The sequence below is a fragment of the Engystomops pustulosus genome, chromosome 1, assembly GCF_040894005.1.
Source record: "Engystomops pustulosus chromosome 1, aEngPut4.maternal, whole genome shotgun sequence".
In the NCBI taxonomy this organism is placed as follows: Eukaryota; Metazoa; Chordata; class Amphibia; order Anura; family Leptodactylidae; genus Engystomops; species Engystomops pustulosus.
The window spans coordinates 254,672,154-254,691,348 of record NC_092411.1 but is presented as its reverse complement, the minus strand read 5'-3'; the positions used below and the strand labels follow the sequence as shown (position 1 = coordinate 254,691,348).

General features: G+C 45.2%; 1 protein-coding gene across 3 annotated transcripts in view; it reads right to left on the bottom strand.

Moving 5' to 3' along the window:
- Nucleotides 1-16,390, bottom strand: part of LOC140111004 (uncharacterized) — a 29,449-nt gene extending 13,059 nt beyond the window's left edge. Inside the window, exons 1-6 of one of the 3 annotated variants that reach the window (XM_072132343.1) lie at nucleotides 16,307-16,390; nucleotides 15,242-15,334; nucleotides 7,484-7,624; nucleotides 6,828-6,968; nucleotides 5,061-5,168; nucleotides 3,432-3,654 (exon numbers count right to left, since the gene is read on the bottom strand). In XM_072132343.1, coding sequence (XP_071988444.1) covers nucleotides 3,475-3,654; nucleotides 5,061-5,168; nucleotides 6,828-6,968; nucleotides 7,484-7,624; nucleotides 15,242-15,292 — 621 coding nt within the window. In that variant the 5' untranslated portion in view covers nucleotides 15,293-15,334; nucleotides 16,307-16,390 and the 3' untranslated portion in view covers nucleotides 3,432-3,474. Of the gene's footprint in view, nucleotides 1-3,431; nucleotides 3,655-5,060; nucleotides 5,169-6,827; nucleotides 6,969-7,483; nucleotides 7,625-15,241; nucleotides 15,335-15,908; nucleotides 15,932-16,306 lie in introns of those variants that run through there. The other 2 variants (XM_072132313.1, XM_072132331.1) reach the window with 2 other exon arrangements.
- Between the last annotated feature and the right edge of the window lie 2,805 nt (nucleotides 16,391-19,195).

Here is a 19,195-nt window from a genome sequence, read left to right as displayed (position 1 = left end):
CTGTTCAGGCAGAATCTACAGCTGCTAATTACCTGAGTCTTCCTGCATTCCCCCTTAATGAGTTGATCAGACTCACTAGATGGGTCATTCGCAACCGCCCCCTTGCCTATGCATTGGCAGAGGTGTTGCTCTATGATCTACTAATACTACCAGGTTCTTTTCAACAAAGGACTCTCCCAGATTTACTCAAAGTACATATGCATACCTCCCAACCGTCCTGGTTTCAGCAGGACACTCACGGTTGTATACCTCTGTCCCGCTGCCCTGGACGGTTGAGAGATTGTCACGGTGTATCCAGCATTGTTCCGGACCAAGAGACGAAGTCCCGTCTCCTGGTCCCAGGACACATACCTCCCAACATTTGTGAAAGGGAAAGAGGGACAAAATGGCGATCCCCCTAAGCCACACCCCCATCACTTCCTGGCCACGCCCCAAATTTTAGCCATATTATAATAATAAAAATCATCTAAAAAAAAAAAATTATCCTGACTGGGATTTGAACCTAGAACCTGCAGTGTCCATGAACAATAATGACACAGCACCTCTATCTGCTGAGTTTTGATCTCAGTGATTATCTAGTTCAAGAATTTTGGTAACTAAGAACTGTTACTGCGACTGTTACACTATGACACAGATTTAATGCCTTGGTATATAGAGAGGGATCTTCTCAGAGATTATTGTCATTATTGAGACTATTATTATTATGGAGATGATGATGATTATTATTATTATGGAGATGATTATTATTATTTTTACTATTATTAATAATCTTCTCCATAATAATAAAAATAATAAAATTTATAATAATATTCTCAATAATTAGAATAATAGTCTCTGAGAAGATCCCTCTCTATATATCAGGGCATTAAGTCTGTGTCACAATGTAACAGTGGCAGATATCATTTCTTAGTTACCAGAAATCCTAAGATATGTATTGCTGAGCTTATAGCTCAGTTCGTAAAGGCTCCTGTCTCTGGTGCAGAGGGTCTCAGGTTCAAATCTCAGCCTGGCCAAAAATGTATTTAATTTAATTTAATAAAGAGCTTGTGTCTGGGGGAGACCATATATGGACAGATGGTGATCTGAAGCTGATGACGTGGTCCCTGCTCTCTGCTAACCCGACACTTCTCTCAAAAGGATTCCCTGCCCGATGTCTGCTCTGGGGAACCCTAGGAGATGTAGTGACCATATATCAGTGATGGCAAACCTTTTAGAAACCGAGTGCCCAAACTACAACCAGAATCCACTTATTTACCATGAAGTGCCAACATGGCATTTCAAGCAGTAACTTAATGCTACCTGTTCTATAACATCATTTAATTGTATTGGCTCTCCTAAGGCCACCAATACAGTTGAAATAAGGTGGACAAGTTCAGACCATCATTGTAGCTTCTCTCCATGGTGGGTCCAGCAGTAGGACCTCCAAAGACAATGCTGTTCTGTCAACACCTTCTCACTTTTCCTGCAGTTACAAACAGTCAATGAAATGTCACTATAAAATAGCGCTGAGAGCAGCATCTTTTAAGTTGCTTGGGACTGCAGGAAGATTTGGTCTTCTTTGGTGAAATTGGGGCAATGGCCTGAGTGCCCACAGAGAGGGCCTTGAGTGCCACCTCTGGCACCCGTGCCATAGGTTCGCCACTACTGCCATATATGGGTAGAGATCTGAACCTGATGACGTGGTCCCTGCTCTCCGCTAACCCGACACTTCTCTGAAAAGGATTCCCTGCCCGATGTCTGTAGAAGCCATTCTGTACTATCAGTTGAGGCTTTGAAAGTATTTACTATGCGGGACACAGAGCCGGGACATGCGGGACCTGGAGGGAAAATCCGTGACAATCTGAAAACTGCCCATGACGCGGGGCAGAGGTTAGAAAAATGGGACTTTCCCGTCAAAATCGGGACGGTTGGGAGCTATGCCGGGACACACTACTATAGATGCACAGACATAGTCTGTGGAGCAGCGCGGCTGCAAGGAAGTATGACTGTATGATGAAAGACAGTCATCAGGGCTTGTGTGTCAGTTTTGTGATGTACAAGCCCTGAAATAATCGCAACGCATTGCAAACTGCCTGACTATTTTGCTCCTCACACCTTCTCCACGACAAGAGGGCATGAAGGAGATGCAGACCGCGGCACCTGCGCCCTCGCTATAACCTGTGAACTTTCATGACTGAAATTTTGCAGGTTACTAAGCATTTCCACATGTGTCTGATTGTAGCCGATCTATTACAATGTGCGATTTGCACATAGTAATAGATGATGTGGAAAATCCCCATATACTGCCATATTGTAGTATGGCAGTATATGGTAGGATCAATCAGACAACCAAGGGTTAAAGTACCCTAGAGGGGCTCAAAAATTGAAAAAAAAATAAAGCCCATATTCAAATAACACCCCTTTACCTAGAACTGATATAAATAAACAGTAAAAATCATGAACACTTTAGGTATTGTTGCGTCCGAAAATGCCCGATCTATCAAAATATAATAACAGTTATTCCCAGAGTTTTACTCCGTAACGGAAAATAGCATCCAAGTCAAAAAATTCCACTTTTTAGCCATTTTGCTAAATATAAAAGATGCAATAAAAAGTGATCGAAGGGTCCTTAAAATAGTAGTATTGAAAATGGCATCTCATCTCGCAAAAAATGACACCAACCACAACTCCGTACACTGACGTATGAAAAAGTTCTTAGCACCAGAAGATTAATTTCTGTAAATGTATGAAAACATTATCAAATCTATATAATGGTTATCCCTGTGATCGGACCCACCCAAAGAATAAAGTAGACAAGTCATTTGAGGCACACAGTGAAAGCCGTAAAAATGATGCCCACAAGAAAATGACGCAAATGCGGACACTTGAGGACACTATTGTATATTGCATGTATACACATCAGGGTGCGGTCACACGTACCAAACGTAATACTAGCGCATGAGGGCAGGCCTCGGCCCGATCTCATTTGCATTTCCATGTGATTGCTTACCGTTCACATGCTTTCATTGGAAACGTAAATGCGATTGAGCCGAGGCGCGCCCAACAGACTAGCGTTGCATTTGTAAATGCAGTGCCAGTGGTACGTGTAACCAGACTCTGAGTCTTTCAAAAATTATGTGATCACCTGTAAAATTCAGCTTTGAAAGAAAACAATCACTGAATAGCGAGAAGGGGGCGGGGCTAGGGGTGTGGCCAATAGTGTGGTTAATGTCCCTCTTTCTATTTGTGAAAAGTTGGGAGGTATGCATATGTTGTATGTGGATTATTAGTCCCTAGTTGCAGACTAGGCAGACTTATCTCATTTCCCAGCTGCTCAACCCAGATGGATAAATAGGAGTCCTAAATAGGAATTCCCATGTTAGGTATCCATAAAGGTCGCCTAGCAGAAAATTAGCCCCTGACCAGTGGATGTTGAAACAAATCAGATCTACTTCTCAGGACTTGGCACTTTATTCAGATGTTGGAAAAAGGCCTCTAACGGCTTTTTTTGTCAGCAATTGGGGTCTTTTTGACCCGGATAGAGGAAAATAGCCGGTTCTTTAAGCCATTGACATAGGAGCCTAGTGATGCTCTCTCTGTTTCCAGGTTAGTATGAAGTATCTTTTCGGTAGTGTTTTCAGTGGTCTGTGGATTATCATTGTTCTGTTCTGGTTCCTGTAAAACAAAAAGTAAAAAATGAACAAGGTTAACCAAGTACAAGTCTTCAGGAAGAATCATTGAAGGAAAAGGTGGAAATCAGTGGGGGATTTATTTGAAATCTGGCGTACAAGCTCTGAAATAGGGGTTCCTGGCGTATAGCCAGGAATTGCACCTATTCTCCCCCTTAGGGGACTTCCACCGCAAGTGGGCGTAAAGGGGCTTGAAGGGGGGTGCAGCCAGTGGAGTAGTGGGCATTTTTGCACCTGTGCACTACCCATAGCTGCACTTCTATGTCAGGTCGGATCTGTCATAGAACTGCCTGAGGTTCCGGATTTATAAGAAGGCCGGAGGCTGGGATTGCGCACCACACGTCAGCGTATGACCCCCCACCCCAATCTCTCAAAACCTTAATACAGGCAGTCCCTGGGTTACATACAAGATAGGGTCTGTAGGTTTGTTCTTAAGTTGAATTTGTATGTAAGTCGGAACTGTATATTTTATCATTGTAATCCCAGCCAGAACTTTTTTGGGCTCTGTGACAATTGGATTTTAAAAATGTTGGGTTTTCATAAGAATCAATATTAACACTAAATCTTCATTGCAGACACCTGTGATAACTGTTACAGCTGATCATTGTAGCCTAGGACTAAAGTACAATAAATTACCAATATCCAGAGGTCCGTTTGTAACTAGGGGTCGTATGTAAGTCGAGTGTTCTTAAGTAGGGGACCGCCTGTACTTATATTTATCAAACATCTCCAACTGGTCTAATCTCAGATTTATCCATGTATTAGCTTTTAGATTCCCACATTTTGATCCAGCGTCAACTCTCATGATCCAAAAATATCCACCGATTATACATTATAAATATTTTATATAATATTATTTACCAAAACAGCATCACCTGAAATTCACATGGACATTTTGTTTATTTTACATCAGTGTATAACCAGGTGTGGAACATAAAAAGCTAAAATCTAAAGTAGAAAAATCAGTGTTTTGAACCACTCGCGATACTCTAATACTGATTCTAGGCAAGGTCCTGTTATTTAATCTATGATCTACTAATACAACCAGGTCCTTTTCAACAGGGGGCTCTCCCAGATTTACTCCAATATGTTGTATGTGGATTATTAGTCCCTAGGTGCAGAATCATCTCATCTCATTTCCCAGCTGCTCAACCCAGATGGATAAATAGAAGTCCTAAATAGGAATCACCATCTTAGGCATCCATAAAGGTGTTGTCATCTAACAGGAAATTAGCCCCTGACCAGTAGATGTTGAAAAAATGAAATCTACTCCTCAGGACTTGCCACTTTATTCAGATGTTGGAAAAAGGCCTCTAACGGCTTTTTTTTGCCATCAATTGGGGTCTTTTTGACCTGAATAGAGGAAAGTAGCCGGTTCTTTATGACACTAACATAGGAACTTAGTAATACTCTCTCAGCTTCCAAGGTATCATGAAGTATTTTTTCGGTAGTGTTTTCGGTAGTCTGTGGATTATCATGGTCCTGTTCTGTAAGTGGTTCCTATGTAAATAAAAAGTAAAAAATTAACAAGGTTAACCAAGTACAAGTCTTTGGGAAGAATCATTGAAGGAAAAGGTGGAAAATTGAAAAATATGTAAAATTGTGCATGTATTAGTAAACTACAATTTAGAGGACCACTCCCCTGGAAATCAGTGGGGGATTTATCTGAAATCTGGGGTACAAGCTCTGAAATAGGTGTTCCTGGCATATAACCAGGAATTGCACCTATTCTCCCCCTTAGGGGACTTCCACCCCAAGTGGGCGCAAAGGAGCTTGAAGGGGGGTGCAGCCAGTGGAGTAGTGGGGATTTTTGCGCCTGTGCACTACCCATAGCCACACCTATGTCAGGTCGGATCTGCCATAGAACTGCTTAAGCTTCCGGATTTATAAGAAGGCCGGAGGCCCTGGATAGAGGCTGGGACTGCACCACTCGTCAGCCTATGACAAACCCCCCACCACAATCTCTCAAAATCTTGATACATATTTATCAAATATCTCCAACTGGTCTAATCTCTGATTTATCCATGTATTAGCTTTTAGATTCCCACATTCTGAGCCAGCATCTACTCTTATGATACAAAAATATCCCCCAATTATACATTATAAATATTTTATATAATATTATTTATCAAAACAGCATCACCTGAAATTCACATGGACATTTTGTTCTGCATTTTACATCAGTGTATAACCAGGTGTGGAACATAAAAAGCTAAAATCTAAAGTAGAAAAATCAGTGTTTTGAACCACTCGTGATACTCTAATACTGATTCTAGGCACCAACATAAATAGAAGAGGTGACAGGCTTGTCTATACAGGCTTACATCGGGGTGGGTGCTACATAGAGGAGGACACCTTATCTATTAGGCCTTCTGCACATAAACTTGTACAGCCGATGGAAACTGACTCACCCGAACCCACGGACTGCACACCTTGAAAAAAAAAATATGCAAAGACTTTCCATCTGCTGTCGATACAACATCACCGGTATTGTGGTAATTATTACAGTACCAGTGCTGCAGCATAATGCATGGACTCCCCTTCTGTACAAGGTGTGCAGTCCATAGGGTTGACCGACATACCGGCCTTAGGCCTCATTCAGACGGCTGTTATGGGGCCGTGATCCGGTAACAAAATTTGTAACCACATCACGGCCCCCCTAGTCGGACGTCCTATATTTTGTAAGATAAGCAGCCGTTCATCTGCCTACGAAGGGAGGAGGAGAAAAGCCAGGATCCAGTCCGGGCGAGCACATAGCTGTCTGTATGAGGCCTTAGTTGTAGGATCCCCTGTTAGGCTACATTCAGATAACCATGTACCCACCGTACCGTAGCACGGCGGACACGCGGCGGCGCCCGGAAGAGGAGGAGGGGGTGAGCGCTGCTCACCCACACTGCTCTCCACAGTGATGTATGGCGCACGAAAGATAGGACAAGTTCTAGCTTTTCCCAGAGACTGGAACGATACGGTGCCACACGTGTGCCCATTGCCGGCCTATGGGGGACTTATATACAATGTATACAATGTATACAATGTATATACGCTGGCCATATACACGTCCCCCAACGGCCTTGTGAATGTGGCCTAGCAGTGATTGGCTATTCTGTCTTCACATAGATAGATAATCCATACAGTGGTGATAAGAACAGAAAGAAGTACCTGTTCCTCTTGCACAGCGTCAGTCTGCCTCAGGCTTTTATCACTTGAATCCATAGCTCCATTATGTATACATGCTCTGCTCAGGGTTCGAGGTATTGGCACCATGTTTGTTGGGCTATCTTTGTTATCTGAAGATCCAGTCTACGGACAATCACACAAGGAGTAGAGATGACTGATTATATATTTGATTAAAGAAGACATGACACATGTGATTGTGTTTTATTCATTCCACGTTTCGTGAAATATGAAGAGGGGGTTATTAAGATGGGATAAGGTATTGGGTAATTTACCAATATACATCTATTAATAGTTCTGCACTCCTTTCTTGATATGTAAAGTGAGGCCTCCTGTCTTTTACCTCAGCAGCCAGACATTCCTGCCCATAAAATGGCTGCAGATGCAGGGTCATGTGATCTCTATCTATTCATGTACAATTGTGCTGCCAGGACCTTATAATAGCATTCAGGAAAATAAGATCAATGTCCTGGCAAGGCGATTGTTCATGGACAGAGATCACATGAACCTCCATCTGTGGTCATTTTATGGATACGAATGTCTGGCTGATGACGATCCTCTGTGATTAGCTATTCTGTGTTCACATAGATAGATAATATAATAATACATAGAGTGGTGATACGAGCAGTGGAGAGGACTACCTGTTCCTCTTGCCCGGCGTCAGTCTGCCTCGGGCTATTATCACTTGAATCCATGGCTCCATCCCGTATACATGCTCTGCTTAGGGTTCGAGGGATTTGTACCTTGCTTGTTGCGCTATCTTCATTATCTGAAGATCCCGTCTATGAGAGAATCACACAAGGAGTAGAGATGACTGATTATATATTTGATTAAAGAAAACATGACACATGTGATTGTGTTTTATTCATTCGACGCTTCTTGAAATATGAAGAGGGGGTTATTAAGATGGGAAAGAGGAAGATGCCAAATCCCACAGACATCTAAGTCTTCAGCAGGCATCAGGGAGCTGAGGGATAAGATCGATTCTGCCACATGGGGGGAGCCATTTCTTTACCCCATGTTTTTGGAATGTGTGTGTGGGGGGAAGGGTATTAGGTAATTTACCAATATACATGTATTAATAGTTCTGCACTACTTTATTGATTTGTAAAGTGAAGCTTCCTGTCTCTTACCTCATCAGCCAGACATTCCTGTCCATAAAATGGCTGCAGATGGAGGGTCATGTGATCTCTATCTATCGATGTACAATTGCGCTGCCAGGACTGTGTAATAGCATTCAGGAAAATAAGATCAATGTCCTGGCAAGGCGATTGTTCATGGACAGATAGAGATCACATGATCCTCTGCAACACCCCTGCCAACGTAAAGGCAGAGGAGTGTTTGCGAATAAAGCCCTCTATCTGTGTCTCCCTAGCAGGTGAGCCTGTGCAACTCGCCTTAGGGATAATACATTAACTCTGAGGTAATTAGCAGCAGTAGATCCTGCCTGAACAGGCAATGGTTAATTGTACCTGGAGCAGCTCTGGGAAGCTGTGGAGACACTGGGGAAACCGGAATCAAGCAGGACAGGCGAGGTTGTCGAACTTGAGGTGGTTCAAACCTGGACTGGATTTTTGCCAGGAACTTGGTATGGGGAACCATGTCAGGGTCACCAGTATCCCATAGAGGAGTAGCCCAGTCCAGCGCCTCTCCAGTGAGCAAAGAAAAAATACATGCCAACTTAGTGTGTTCGGGGGTGGACTGGGAGGGCGTCAGTTTGATGTACAACGAGCAATGGACAACAAAACTCCTGCAAAAATTGTGGTTGCCATCAAATTTGTTTGGCATCAAAAAGTCTGATCCAGAGTTTGCTGCCGAAAAACATGGCTGGGGGACAGAAACAACAGGAGGAGTCGCAGGAGCCTGCTGCTGGGAGGCAATAATCCACAGGGTGGCAGCGAGTTTGTCCAAGAGTTTTTTTTGCGCAGCAATCTCTTGGGACTGCTGGGCAATAGTGCTGGGAAGGTCAACCAAAAGCTGGTATGGATCCTTGACACTGTCCATGGCTTTTGCAGAGATCATGACCTTAGCCAGATTACTGTCACAGTCTATGGGAAATAATCCCTTGGGACTATTGTTTGTGGACTCCCTGGACCACCGTGGGAGATAAAGATGTCAGCCGCAACCCAGGAGCGGAGTCTAAGTGTACTCCTGGTCTTCGCCAGAGCCCACCGCAAAGCGGGATGGACTTGCTGCGGCAGGGAACCACCAGGTCGCTCCAGGGGTGCGACTAGGCCCGCGGTGGCAGCCAAGGTAGTGGCAGGCAGGACCACGGGATGGCAGGACCTCGGGATGGCAGGACCTTGGGATGGCAGGACCTCGGAAGGACCGCTGGCAGGACCTCGGAAGACCATTAGGATACCGGACCGCCACAGGATTACAGGACCGCCACAGGATTACAGGACTGCCACAGGATTACAGGAACATGGGAATCTCCACAGGAACACGGGAATCTCCACAGGAACACGGGAATCTCCACAGGAACATGGGAATCACAGAATACACAAGAACACGGAAATCACAGAATACACGGAGGTGTCTGGAAACGCTCAGGATTACAGAGGGCTTTCTCTTCTGTAACAGGACATGAAGATCTGGCAGGGGATGTTGGGAGTCGCCAGGCTATATAGCCGAGCCGGGAATGCCAGAGCCAATAAGGAGGATGCTGGCCCTTTAAGGCTGGGAGAAGTCCGTGTGCACCCCACCTAGTAGCGGGAGCACGCAACTGCAGGGAAGAAGCATGCGGCCTACACGCCGGGAGCCAGAGTACAGACCTGAGCCAGGAGAGGTAAGTGAGAGCAGGGAAAGCGGGGACCGCGGCAGCAGGCACGTGTGCACCCGCCCTCTGTACCGAGGATCGCGGGTGTAACCGTGACAACTGGTGGGAAATCCAGGTGATTTACCAAGCTCTGCCCATGCGCGAATGGCGCGAACCCTGCCTGCTGTGGTGCAGGAAGAAATAGAACCCACCAAAACTCTTGGCGGAAAAAACATTGACTCCACCCTCAGGCACGAAGTGGACTTCCTCCCACACCTCATCGCGAGGCCAGAACTCACATGGACTTTGGGCAGAGAGGTCAGCACCATGTTTGGTCCTAGGTCTCTACCCTCTGCCGAGGAACCGGAGTTCCTTGAAGCTTTCCTGCTATCTCTCCCGGCTACCATGCTTCTGCCCCAGACCCATGCGGCGGCGCCACGTGGGGAGGCCCGATTCCTCCCCAGGGCCTGTTCGAGGGCCTCCTGCGGTCGAGTATACCCTCAGCGCTCCTGCTACTGATACAGATCCCTCGGCTGTTCCCGCTCCAGTTCCCACATCTGTCTGCCCACATGTGAAGCTTCGGGGCAGAGGTGAGGCTCTCCGCCGGCATCTCAGAGACGCTGTCTCTGACCAGCGATGTGAAGAGAGCTAGGACCATAGTTTATGGCTGGCTGCTCAAGAGAGGGCATCTGGGTCCAGCATAATTGGACCACAGGCCAGGTCCACTGCTTTGAACGGTAGTGGGGCTTCGTCACCCAAGACTACATCGGACGGGAGGTCTTTATTCCCTGTCGGTCCGTCAAGCGGCCCGATCTACCAGAGTAACTCCACAACCTGAGGGCCGGGGAGTGGATCGAGTTCTCCCAAGGACCCTGGGCGGCTGGTGTCATCCGGATCCCTGATCCCGAGAAGGAGGCCTTTGAGACCTATGAGGAGCTCTTCGAGGACAACGTCGGGACAGATTCTTCTACTACCTCCTGGGCTGCGAATCCCCAGGCAGTGACCCACGCGAGTGCCCCATCTACGGTGATCGTCAGCGAGGGGTCCCATCGCCATCCATGGGCCGGGCCTGGTCCAGGGGTGTACCCCAGCTGTCTCTCCAGCCGCAAGTGAGCGTTGATCTCAAGGATCCTCCATGGCAGAAGATGGCCCAGCGGATGAGCCTCATCCGGGTGCTCCCAGGGAAGACTTGCTTTCACCAGCTGCCTACCAGTGGGGTGATTAACCGGCCATAGATGACTTGTAGGCAGAGTGAGCTGCGGCCCTGCCACAGACTCCCATTTATTTGTTCCTGGACCCATCTATGGTCCCAGGCCTTGTTGAACAACCAGCTGCAGAGGCCGATACCCCGGAGGACAGTGGCCCACCAACTGAATATCAGGAGACCCGCTGAGACACTGAAGAACCTGCAGTTCCTGGAACTGCCACCAGGGGTCCCCCGATGGTGGCAGCTTCCCTATAGGAACCTGAACTGGTCCCAGATCAAGAATGATTCCCTGATGGGCTGTAGCCCCTAACAGGTACTGTGCATATATTGTGAATATTCTTTTTGCTGCTATTTCTCCCAGTTGGGATGCACCCACATACCCTTACGAATAGCCAGAGACTTTCCTGAGACTCTTCCCCTATTTATCATAAATCAAGAGACTATCCTTGAACTTTTATCCATTTATGCTATGTAAGCACCCACCTCTGCTGAAGCAGAGGCACATCTTCAAAGGACTCTGTCCCTCCACTGAAGAGGAGACCCTTTGTTGCTGCAGCACTCTTTCCCACATCTAGGGCTGTACCCAGAAAATGGACTCCCTGTAGGAGCCTTCCTGAGAGACTTTTAGCCGGATACAAAAAGGGAAAAGTGTTCATCCTGCTGTTTTCCACTTAATGCCTTTCTATTTCAGAAACTAACATTTTGTTTGCATAATTTATGCCTTTCATTTTCAGGAATTGGACATTTTTGCTACCTTGAGTAGTCATGCTCTCATAAGTAACTTTTAAGCATTTACCCATTGGGCTGTTAAAGCCAATGCGATTTTATTATGTTTTGCACAACTGTAATAGTAATACTGTCAGTCAGTTTGCAATGAACCCTTTCTCAGGCTTTGCAGGAATGTAGTCAAGGCTGTGTCTGTATGTTAAATCCTGACCGCAGTCTTACACCTAAAACCTGAGCTCAGTCATTGAATGGCCTCTGTAAACCAAAGGTGCAAGGAGTGGATTACAGGAAATGACACCACACCTTTCCCCAACATACAGGTGGTTTAAGGGTGTTAGCTACCAACTGTACCACATTCATTTAATTTTGTGTACCTAGTCTGATACCAACCCCATTGCCTAAATCCCGGTTTATGTTCCCCTACACTGCACATAGCCAGCACTTCCGAGCAAGTGCACCTCATCATCCGCACCCCTACCTGCTGTAGCATGCATGGACCATCTGGAGGCCATATGCTGCTGGCCAGCTTTGGTTCCCTTTTTTCCATCCGCTCCATAACCGAGCCTTGGGCGGCTCTTTCAATTGCCTAGGGGGTATGCATAACCCCTGCCAAGGAGTGTTTGCGAATAAAGCCCTCTATCTGTGTATCCCCAGGAGGTGAACCTGTGCAACTCGCCTTAGGGATAATACAGTAATTCTGAGGTAATTAGCAGCAGTAAATCCTACCTGAACAGGCAGTAGTTAATTGGGTGTAAGTTTCTACCAATTGCATTTCACCATGTACACTGGCGTGGGATTGGAGAGTTAGCCACCACCTGACTAGGTCTAGGTCTAGGTCTCTTAGTTCCAAGGTCTTAACACTAGAGAACATGCTCTTACCAGAACACACAGTGAGTGAAGAGAGAGTCAGTGTCAGTCCACCATCAGGGCTGAGACTCAGCTAATCCCAGGACCAGAGTCTGAAGACTCAAAGCTGGAGCTTCCACATCTGGACCCAGCTCCATCCCAGCCTGCATCTACTACCAGGCTGGTAAAACATTCCTGAGGACCCTCTCCATGACCACTCCGGTACCAGTTCTGCTGTGATATCGTTTAGGCCTGTTGCCTGCAGTTGTTCTAATAAATGCTCTCCATCCATTAGCCAGGGACATATACAGACATTAAGGGGCTGCCCCAGGGAAATCCAATACACCAGCCTCTCTCTCCATATTTCTTGCACACACCACCTGCTGGAGACCTGCCAGGCTGTAGGACAGCCCTCTGGTCCCCATACCAAGCACTGTGACATTAGCGTGCCAAGGCAAAAAAAAACAGCCACTCCGGTATTCTGGGCCCTGGCTGCCTCCAGGCCCCAAGAAAAGGGTAGGCCCTGGTGGGGGATGTTGCACCTCCATCTGCGGTCACTTTATAGACACGAATGTCTGACTGATGATATGGCTTTTACATAGCAAGAAAGCAGTTCTGAATTTAATAGATGTACGTATATTGGTAAATGACCTAATAACCTGCCACCACACTAACAAACATGTTAGACATTTACAGCTAAAAAAGTGTGGTCACAAAAGGCAGGGGAGTAACTTTAGGGGTGCAGTCACAACTGGGCTCAAGAGGCTTAGTGGGTCCATAAGGTGTCTTTTCTATATGAGAAGACTAGTACTTATAGTCGGGAACCTGGCACAGACTTTGCATTGGGGCCCATCAGCTTCAAGATACACCACTGACAAAAGGGTTATATCAGTAGTGGGTCTCCAGTGGAGGAGACCACAAAGTGAATAAGGACCCTGCGGGTGGCCCCATAGGTAAGGCAGACCAACTAAAACTATAAACTTGCCTAAAGCTATTAGCCATAAAGAATGAATGTTATCTGCATCTTTAAGACTCAGATACAATTGATCTATGAGGGAGCAGTGCAGCAGCGATAAGTCTACCTGTTCCCTTTGTAGGACACAGATGGCGCTGTATATAGATTCAATAATGGTGCTATCCCTAGGTTCATTAGGTAGGTTCGGTAAATAGATAAATTAGGAGGTGCTATATATAGATTGTTTGGGTGGGTGCTGTACATTTATACGTGAATGTTGTAAATAATTATAAAATATATTATTAATCATAATTTATTAGAAGTCATTGGGAGGAAGAGTCATTCTGAAATTCTCTGCCTGATTGATCAAGAGGTGAAATATTGCAGGGGGAGCTATAAACTCCACAAACTGAAGTCATCATATCTAAATATATTGTAATTACGCATATGTTCTGCAGATCATCTGAGGAGAACTGGTCTGTGTTTTATTAGGAAATCTCCTACAAAAATCAAGCAAGATAAACCAGTGACACTCATAGATCCTCATAATCAATCACACTCTTAGATCCTCACAACCAGGGACACCCATTATTTTTTTTAGCCAAGTTGGGGTTTGAACTCAGAACCAGCACAGTCCATGTGCCATAATGACATAGTTCCTCTATCCACTGAGCTATAAGCTCAGTGACTATGTAGCTGAGGATTTTTGGTAACTAAGAGCTGTTACTGTTACACTGTGACCAAGACTTAATGCAATGATATATAGAGAGGGATCTTCTCAGAGATTATTATTGTAATTATGGAGACAATTATTATTTTTACTATTATTATGGAGATGATTATTATTATTTTTACAATTATTAATAATCGTCTTCATAATAATAAAAATAATACAATTTATAATAATAATTGTCTTTATAATTACAATGATTATCTCTGAGAACATCCCTCTCTATATCATTGCATTAAGTCTGTGTCACAGTGTAACAGTACCAGTTACCAGCTCTTAGTTACCAAAATTCCGCAGCTAGATAATCACTGAGCTCATAGTTCAGTGGGTAGAGACTAGGTCTGGGGATCAAATCCTGTGCTGGGCAAAAGTTTATTTAATTGAACCTTGTGTGTGGGGAAGCCCTAGGTAGACACCATATATGGACAGATGGTGATCTGAACCTGATGACATGGTCCCTGCTCTCCACTAACCCGACACATCTCTCAAAAAGATTACCTGCCCGATGTCTGTAGAAGCCATTCAGTACAGCAGGTTCAGGCTTTGAAAGTATATACAAGGCGGGATACAGAGCCGGGACAACCCCAGCCAGTGTGGGACCTGGAGGGAATATCCTGGACAATCTACGAGCTGCCAGTGACGACTCATCTTCTAAAATTATGCTGATGAACAAGAAGTGCTCTGGTAACACCACCCGTGTTGTAGCTTTACTGGCTGTTCAGGAGCATTTCCCACTGTGTGCTAAAACTAGTGATATTATATCAGGCAGAGGGAGGGCAAAGGCTGAGCAGAGGTATATATAAGTTATAAGTTGATTTTAGAAAGAAGGAGGCCATGGATAACGAATATAAAAAGATTACCACAGTCACGGTCTCTGGATCTATGAGTAAGTGTCCCAGGTTTATCATGATGGATTGTGATGGTAGATTTCCTTTAAATTCATATTTAATTTTGTTTATTGATATATTTTTTTAATTTATTTATTTTGAGTGGGGCTTAAAACTGACTTTTGTGATATTGACTCATGATATGTATCTTAATCCCTAGGTTAAATAAAGCCCAATTAAACTTTGTATCTTTACTCATAATAGAAGGCTCAGGAAAGCCTTTATACTGGATATGCCCCCATGTGTATTTATATTTATCTATATGTGTCCTCTTAGATTCTCTTACTTACATGCATGTCTATGTGGTAGAGGTGCGCTTTATTTTCATTTGTAGACTCCATTCTTCCTGACTGAGGCAACTTATCTGAATAATATTAAGATTTCTAAAACAGAAATACACAGTGTTATGTATGAATGACACAAATATATATATATATATATATATATATATATATATATTATATTCTACAATCAAGAGGAGGCCACCTACAGTAAATTGCCATAATCTACTTACACCTCTCACCAGTTCAGGGTATGCTGGGAGACATGGTGCACATTGATAGCACTAAACTAGTCATTATCTTGTAGCTGGGAAAAGACCTTCTTCAATCAAACCCTTTAAATCACAATACAATAGAGAGGGACACATAGATCGCTCCTTGTGATGAGCTGCTCCTGCTTTTTTAAATTCAGTTGTATTTGTCTCCTTAAGGTGCAGATACGAGTGAATAAAGTAATGGCGCAGCAATGCTACAGTCGCTGTAATTAGATTTTACTTGAAACCTTTTCTATGATATTGATAAGATTATAGAATAGTAATGGGAAGTCCAGTTCTGCTTAGTGAGACTGATCATTAGGCTCCACTCACTAAGAAGAGCCATCTCTTCTGCCTCTTGACGGCTCCCTATTAAATATATAATAGAAAGCCTCAGTCCAGCCAGCCACTCCACTCTTTACCCGATTTTATCGTGAGCCGCTTCAGATTAAGTGAGTTATCGGTAGCCGACTTCCGTCATTCACACGAAATAGATGGCTCTTCATGCCCATCACTACTATGAGAAAATCTTTAGCATACTGCAGGAGAATAGTTACAACTGGAGTGGCCTGTTGACATTAGGACATGCATATTTCATTATTAGGTACCGGTAGACTCTGTACACACTGATATCATGTTTCTGATCTAACTAATTTATTAGGATCTTGTGAAAATCGATTTTAAATAGAGATAGGCATAGAGATTTGTGCTGTTGTACCATATGAAATTACATATAATATACTGTAGAGGGCTCTACAACTTATTACTGGCTAATTATTCAATTCAATCCTTAGACTTCAGAATAAAAGTAAAAACATACCTGGTGCTGTCCCATATACACTGCCTCTACAGACTTACTTCCCAGAATGGAGACTGGACACTGTGATGTCATCATGTAGAACACTGACCTATTAAAGGGATTCTCTGTGTAAGTCTACATGGAATTGTATCATATTACAACCCAAATCTGTCAAATCCCCTGCAGCCCAAAAGGGTACGAGACATTTTGCTTTAATATTAAACCATTTCCATGTATCATTATTACATTCACACATAAAGTTCCATCCGAATCCAACAACTTCTTCTTCTTCGTGCTGCATTATTTTATATTGTAAATGAATGTAAGTTGTGATTACTTCTTCTTCAACCACTTTACCTTGTTACAAGACTGCAGTTTTATTACATAATGTCATATAAAAATCACCCAGGGAGCCTATGGGTTGCTGCACAACATATGATTAATCTGTGAACAGGAGAAGGGGGAGGGGGTAATTCTGGTTTGTACGTTTTGTGTTGTAAAAATGTGAAAAATGTTCAAAAAAATTGCATCTCATAAAAAAAAAAAGAAACAGGGATTTCCACATTAGATATATAAGAAGGCAACACTACTGGTATAAGGCAATACAACATTAGATGTATAAGGAGGCAGTACAACACTAGATGTATAAGAAGGCAGTACAACCAGGGGCGCACCAGCCATGAGGCGAGTTGAGACTTTCACCTCAGGGCGGTGCGCCTCCTGCTGATGGAGAGGCGGCATTTTGCACGCTGCCAGGCTGCGCCGCTACTACTTACAATAGTACTTGCATCATTCAAATGCAAGTACCATTGCTGACAGCACCGCGCAGGACGTCCTGTGCGGCGCTGCTGTGATATAGGAAGTGCTTACTAGCGCTTCCTGTGTCACTAGCACAGAGGCAGCCTGGAGGAGCGAACAGGAGGAGGAGCGAGGAGGGGGAGTGTGAGCGCCACATTCAAAGATGTGGCTGATCTCCCTGGAGTTGCAGGCCCCGGAAGAGCTGACAGGAGAAGCCCAGCCCACCAGCCCGGGCCTCCTGCACAGAGGAGACTGCTCCATAGGCCTCCCTGATGTATCCACTGCCTGACCTGGACCTGCTGCTGTATACCAGGTAAGTGTAATGTATATGCAACATCCCCTACCGGGGCCTAGCCTTTTCTCGGGGCCTGGAGTCAGCCGGGGCCCGCAGTACCTGAGTGGCTGGCGGTTGCGGCCTAGGCACGATAGTGTCACGGTGCTTGGTATGGGGGAACCGGAGGGCTGTCCTACAGCCTGGCAGGTCTCCAGTAGGGTGGTGTTGGCAAGAAATGATGAGGGAGAGGCTGCTGTAGCGGATCTCCCTGGGGCAACCCTTTGGTGTCTAGAGTATGAGTCTCTGTGTAGTGGACAGGGTGCCTGTGATGAGGGCAGCCGTAGTAGCAGGGACCAGACGGAGGCAGAGGTTGAACGAAAACAACTTACAGTTCTTTATTGGAACCGCAGCAACGTGCCTTTAACAGAATGGTGGAGTACTGAGATGCAGTTGGAGGAAGCCACAGGAGGTAGATCGCCAGCCTGGATGCAGAGGGCAGGCCGGGAGGTAGCTGTGTCCTAATAGGAAGCTTCAGCTTGTCCTGGAGTGCTTCAGGTATCACCCTTGAAGGTAGGATGATACCTCTTTCCTCACTAACTCTTATCTATTAGCTGCACTCTGGCTGAATAGAGTCTGGACTGGGGTAACCCAGTCTGCTTCTTCTGATCTAAGATAGGCTAAAACTAAACTCTTCTGGTGTCCTGCAGACCCTCAGGTCTGACTAGAACTGAGCTCTTCTCCCTCCTGGGAGAGACTGCTCTCTAGAACATTCCTGGCCAGGGGTTTTGTAACTTCCCTGATCAGGTGGTGGCTGCTCCTCCAATTACATCTCAGCTTACATTAGACAGAATGCAATACAAGTGATTGGATGACAGATCTTGAATCATACAAAACACTTAACTCCTGCCTTGCCAGGCAGGAGCTACCACTGCAATGTCCCCTGTGTGATGTGATGACATGCTGTGGGACGTATTCGCAAGCACTCCTTCGCCTTGCATCGGCGAGGGTGTTGCATATATGTGTGTGTGTTCTCTGTTTATATGTGTTTTGTCATGTGTATATGTGTGTAAAACATGTCATGTGTGTGTATTTAGAGGTATAACATGTAAACATGTAACAGGTATGACATGTAATAGCTGTATATATAGGTGTAATCCTTATGTATGTAGAGGTATGACATGTAATAGCTGTATATATATAGATGTAATGCATGTATATATAGAGGTATGACATGTAATAGCTGTGTGTGTATATGTATATGCAACATCCCCCACCGGGGCCTAGCCCTTTGAGGTGAGGCCTGGAGACAGCCGGGGCCCGCGGTACCGGAGTGGCTGGCGGTTGCGGCCTAAGCACGCTATTGTCACGGTGCTTGGTACGGGGGAACCGGAGGGCTGTCCTACCGCCTGGCAGGTCTCCAGCAGGGTGGTGTTGGCAAGAAATGATGAGGGAGAGGCTGCTATAGCGGATCTCCCTGGGGCAACCCCTTAATGTCCCGAGTGTGAGTCTCTGGGTGATGGACAGGGTGCCGGTGATGAAGGCAGCCGTATTAGCAGGGACCAGACGGAGACAGAAGTTGAAGAAAACAACTTACAGTTCTTTATTTGAACCGCAGGAACCGCAGCAAACGTGCCTTTAACAAGATGGTGGAGTACTGGAGAGGTATTTGGAGGGAGCCACAGGATGTAGTTCACCAGCCTGGATGTAGAGGGCAGGCTGGGAGGCAGCTGTGTCCTTAGAGGAGGCTTCAGCTCGGTCCTGGATCTCTTCAGGTATCACCCTTGAAGGTAGGATGATACCCCTTTCCTCACTACACTAACTCTAGTCTTATCCTCCAC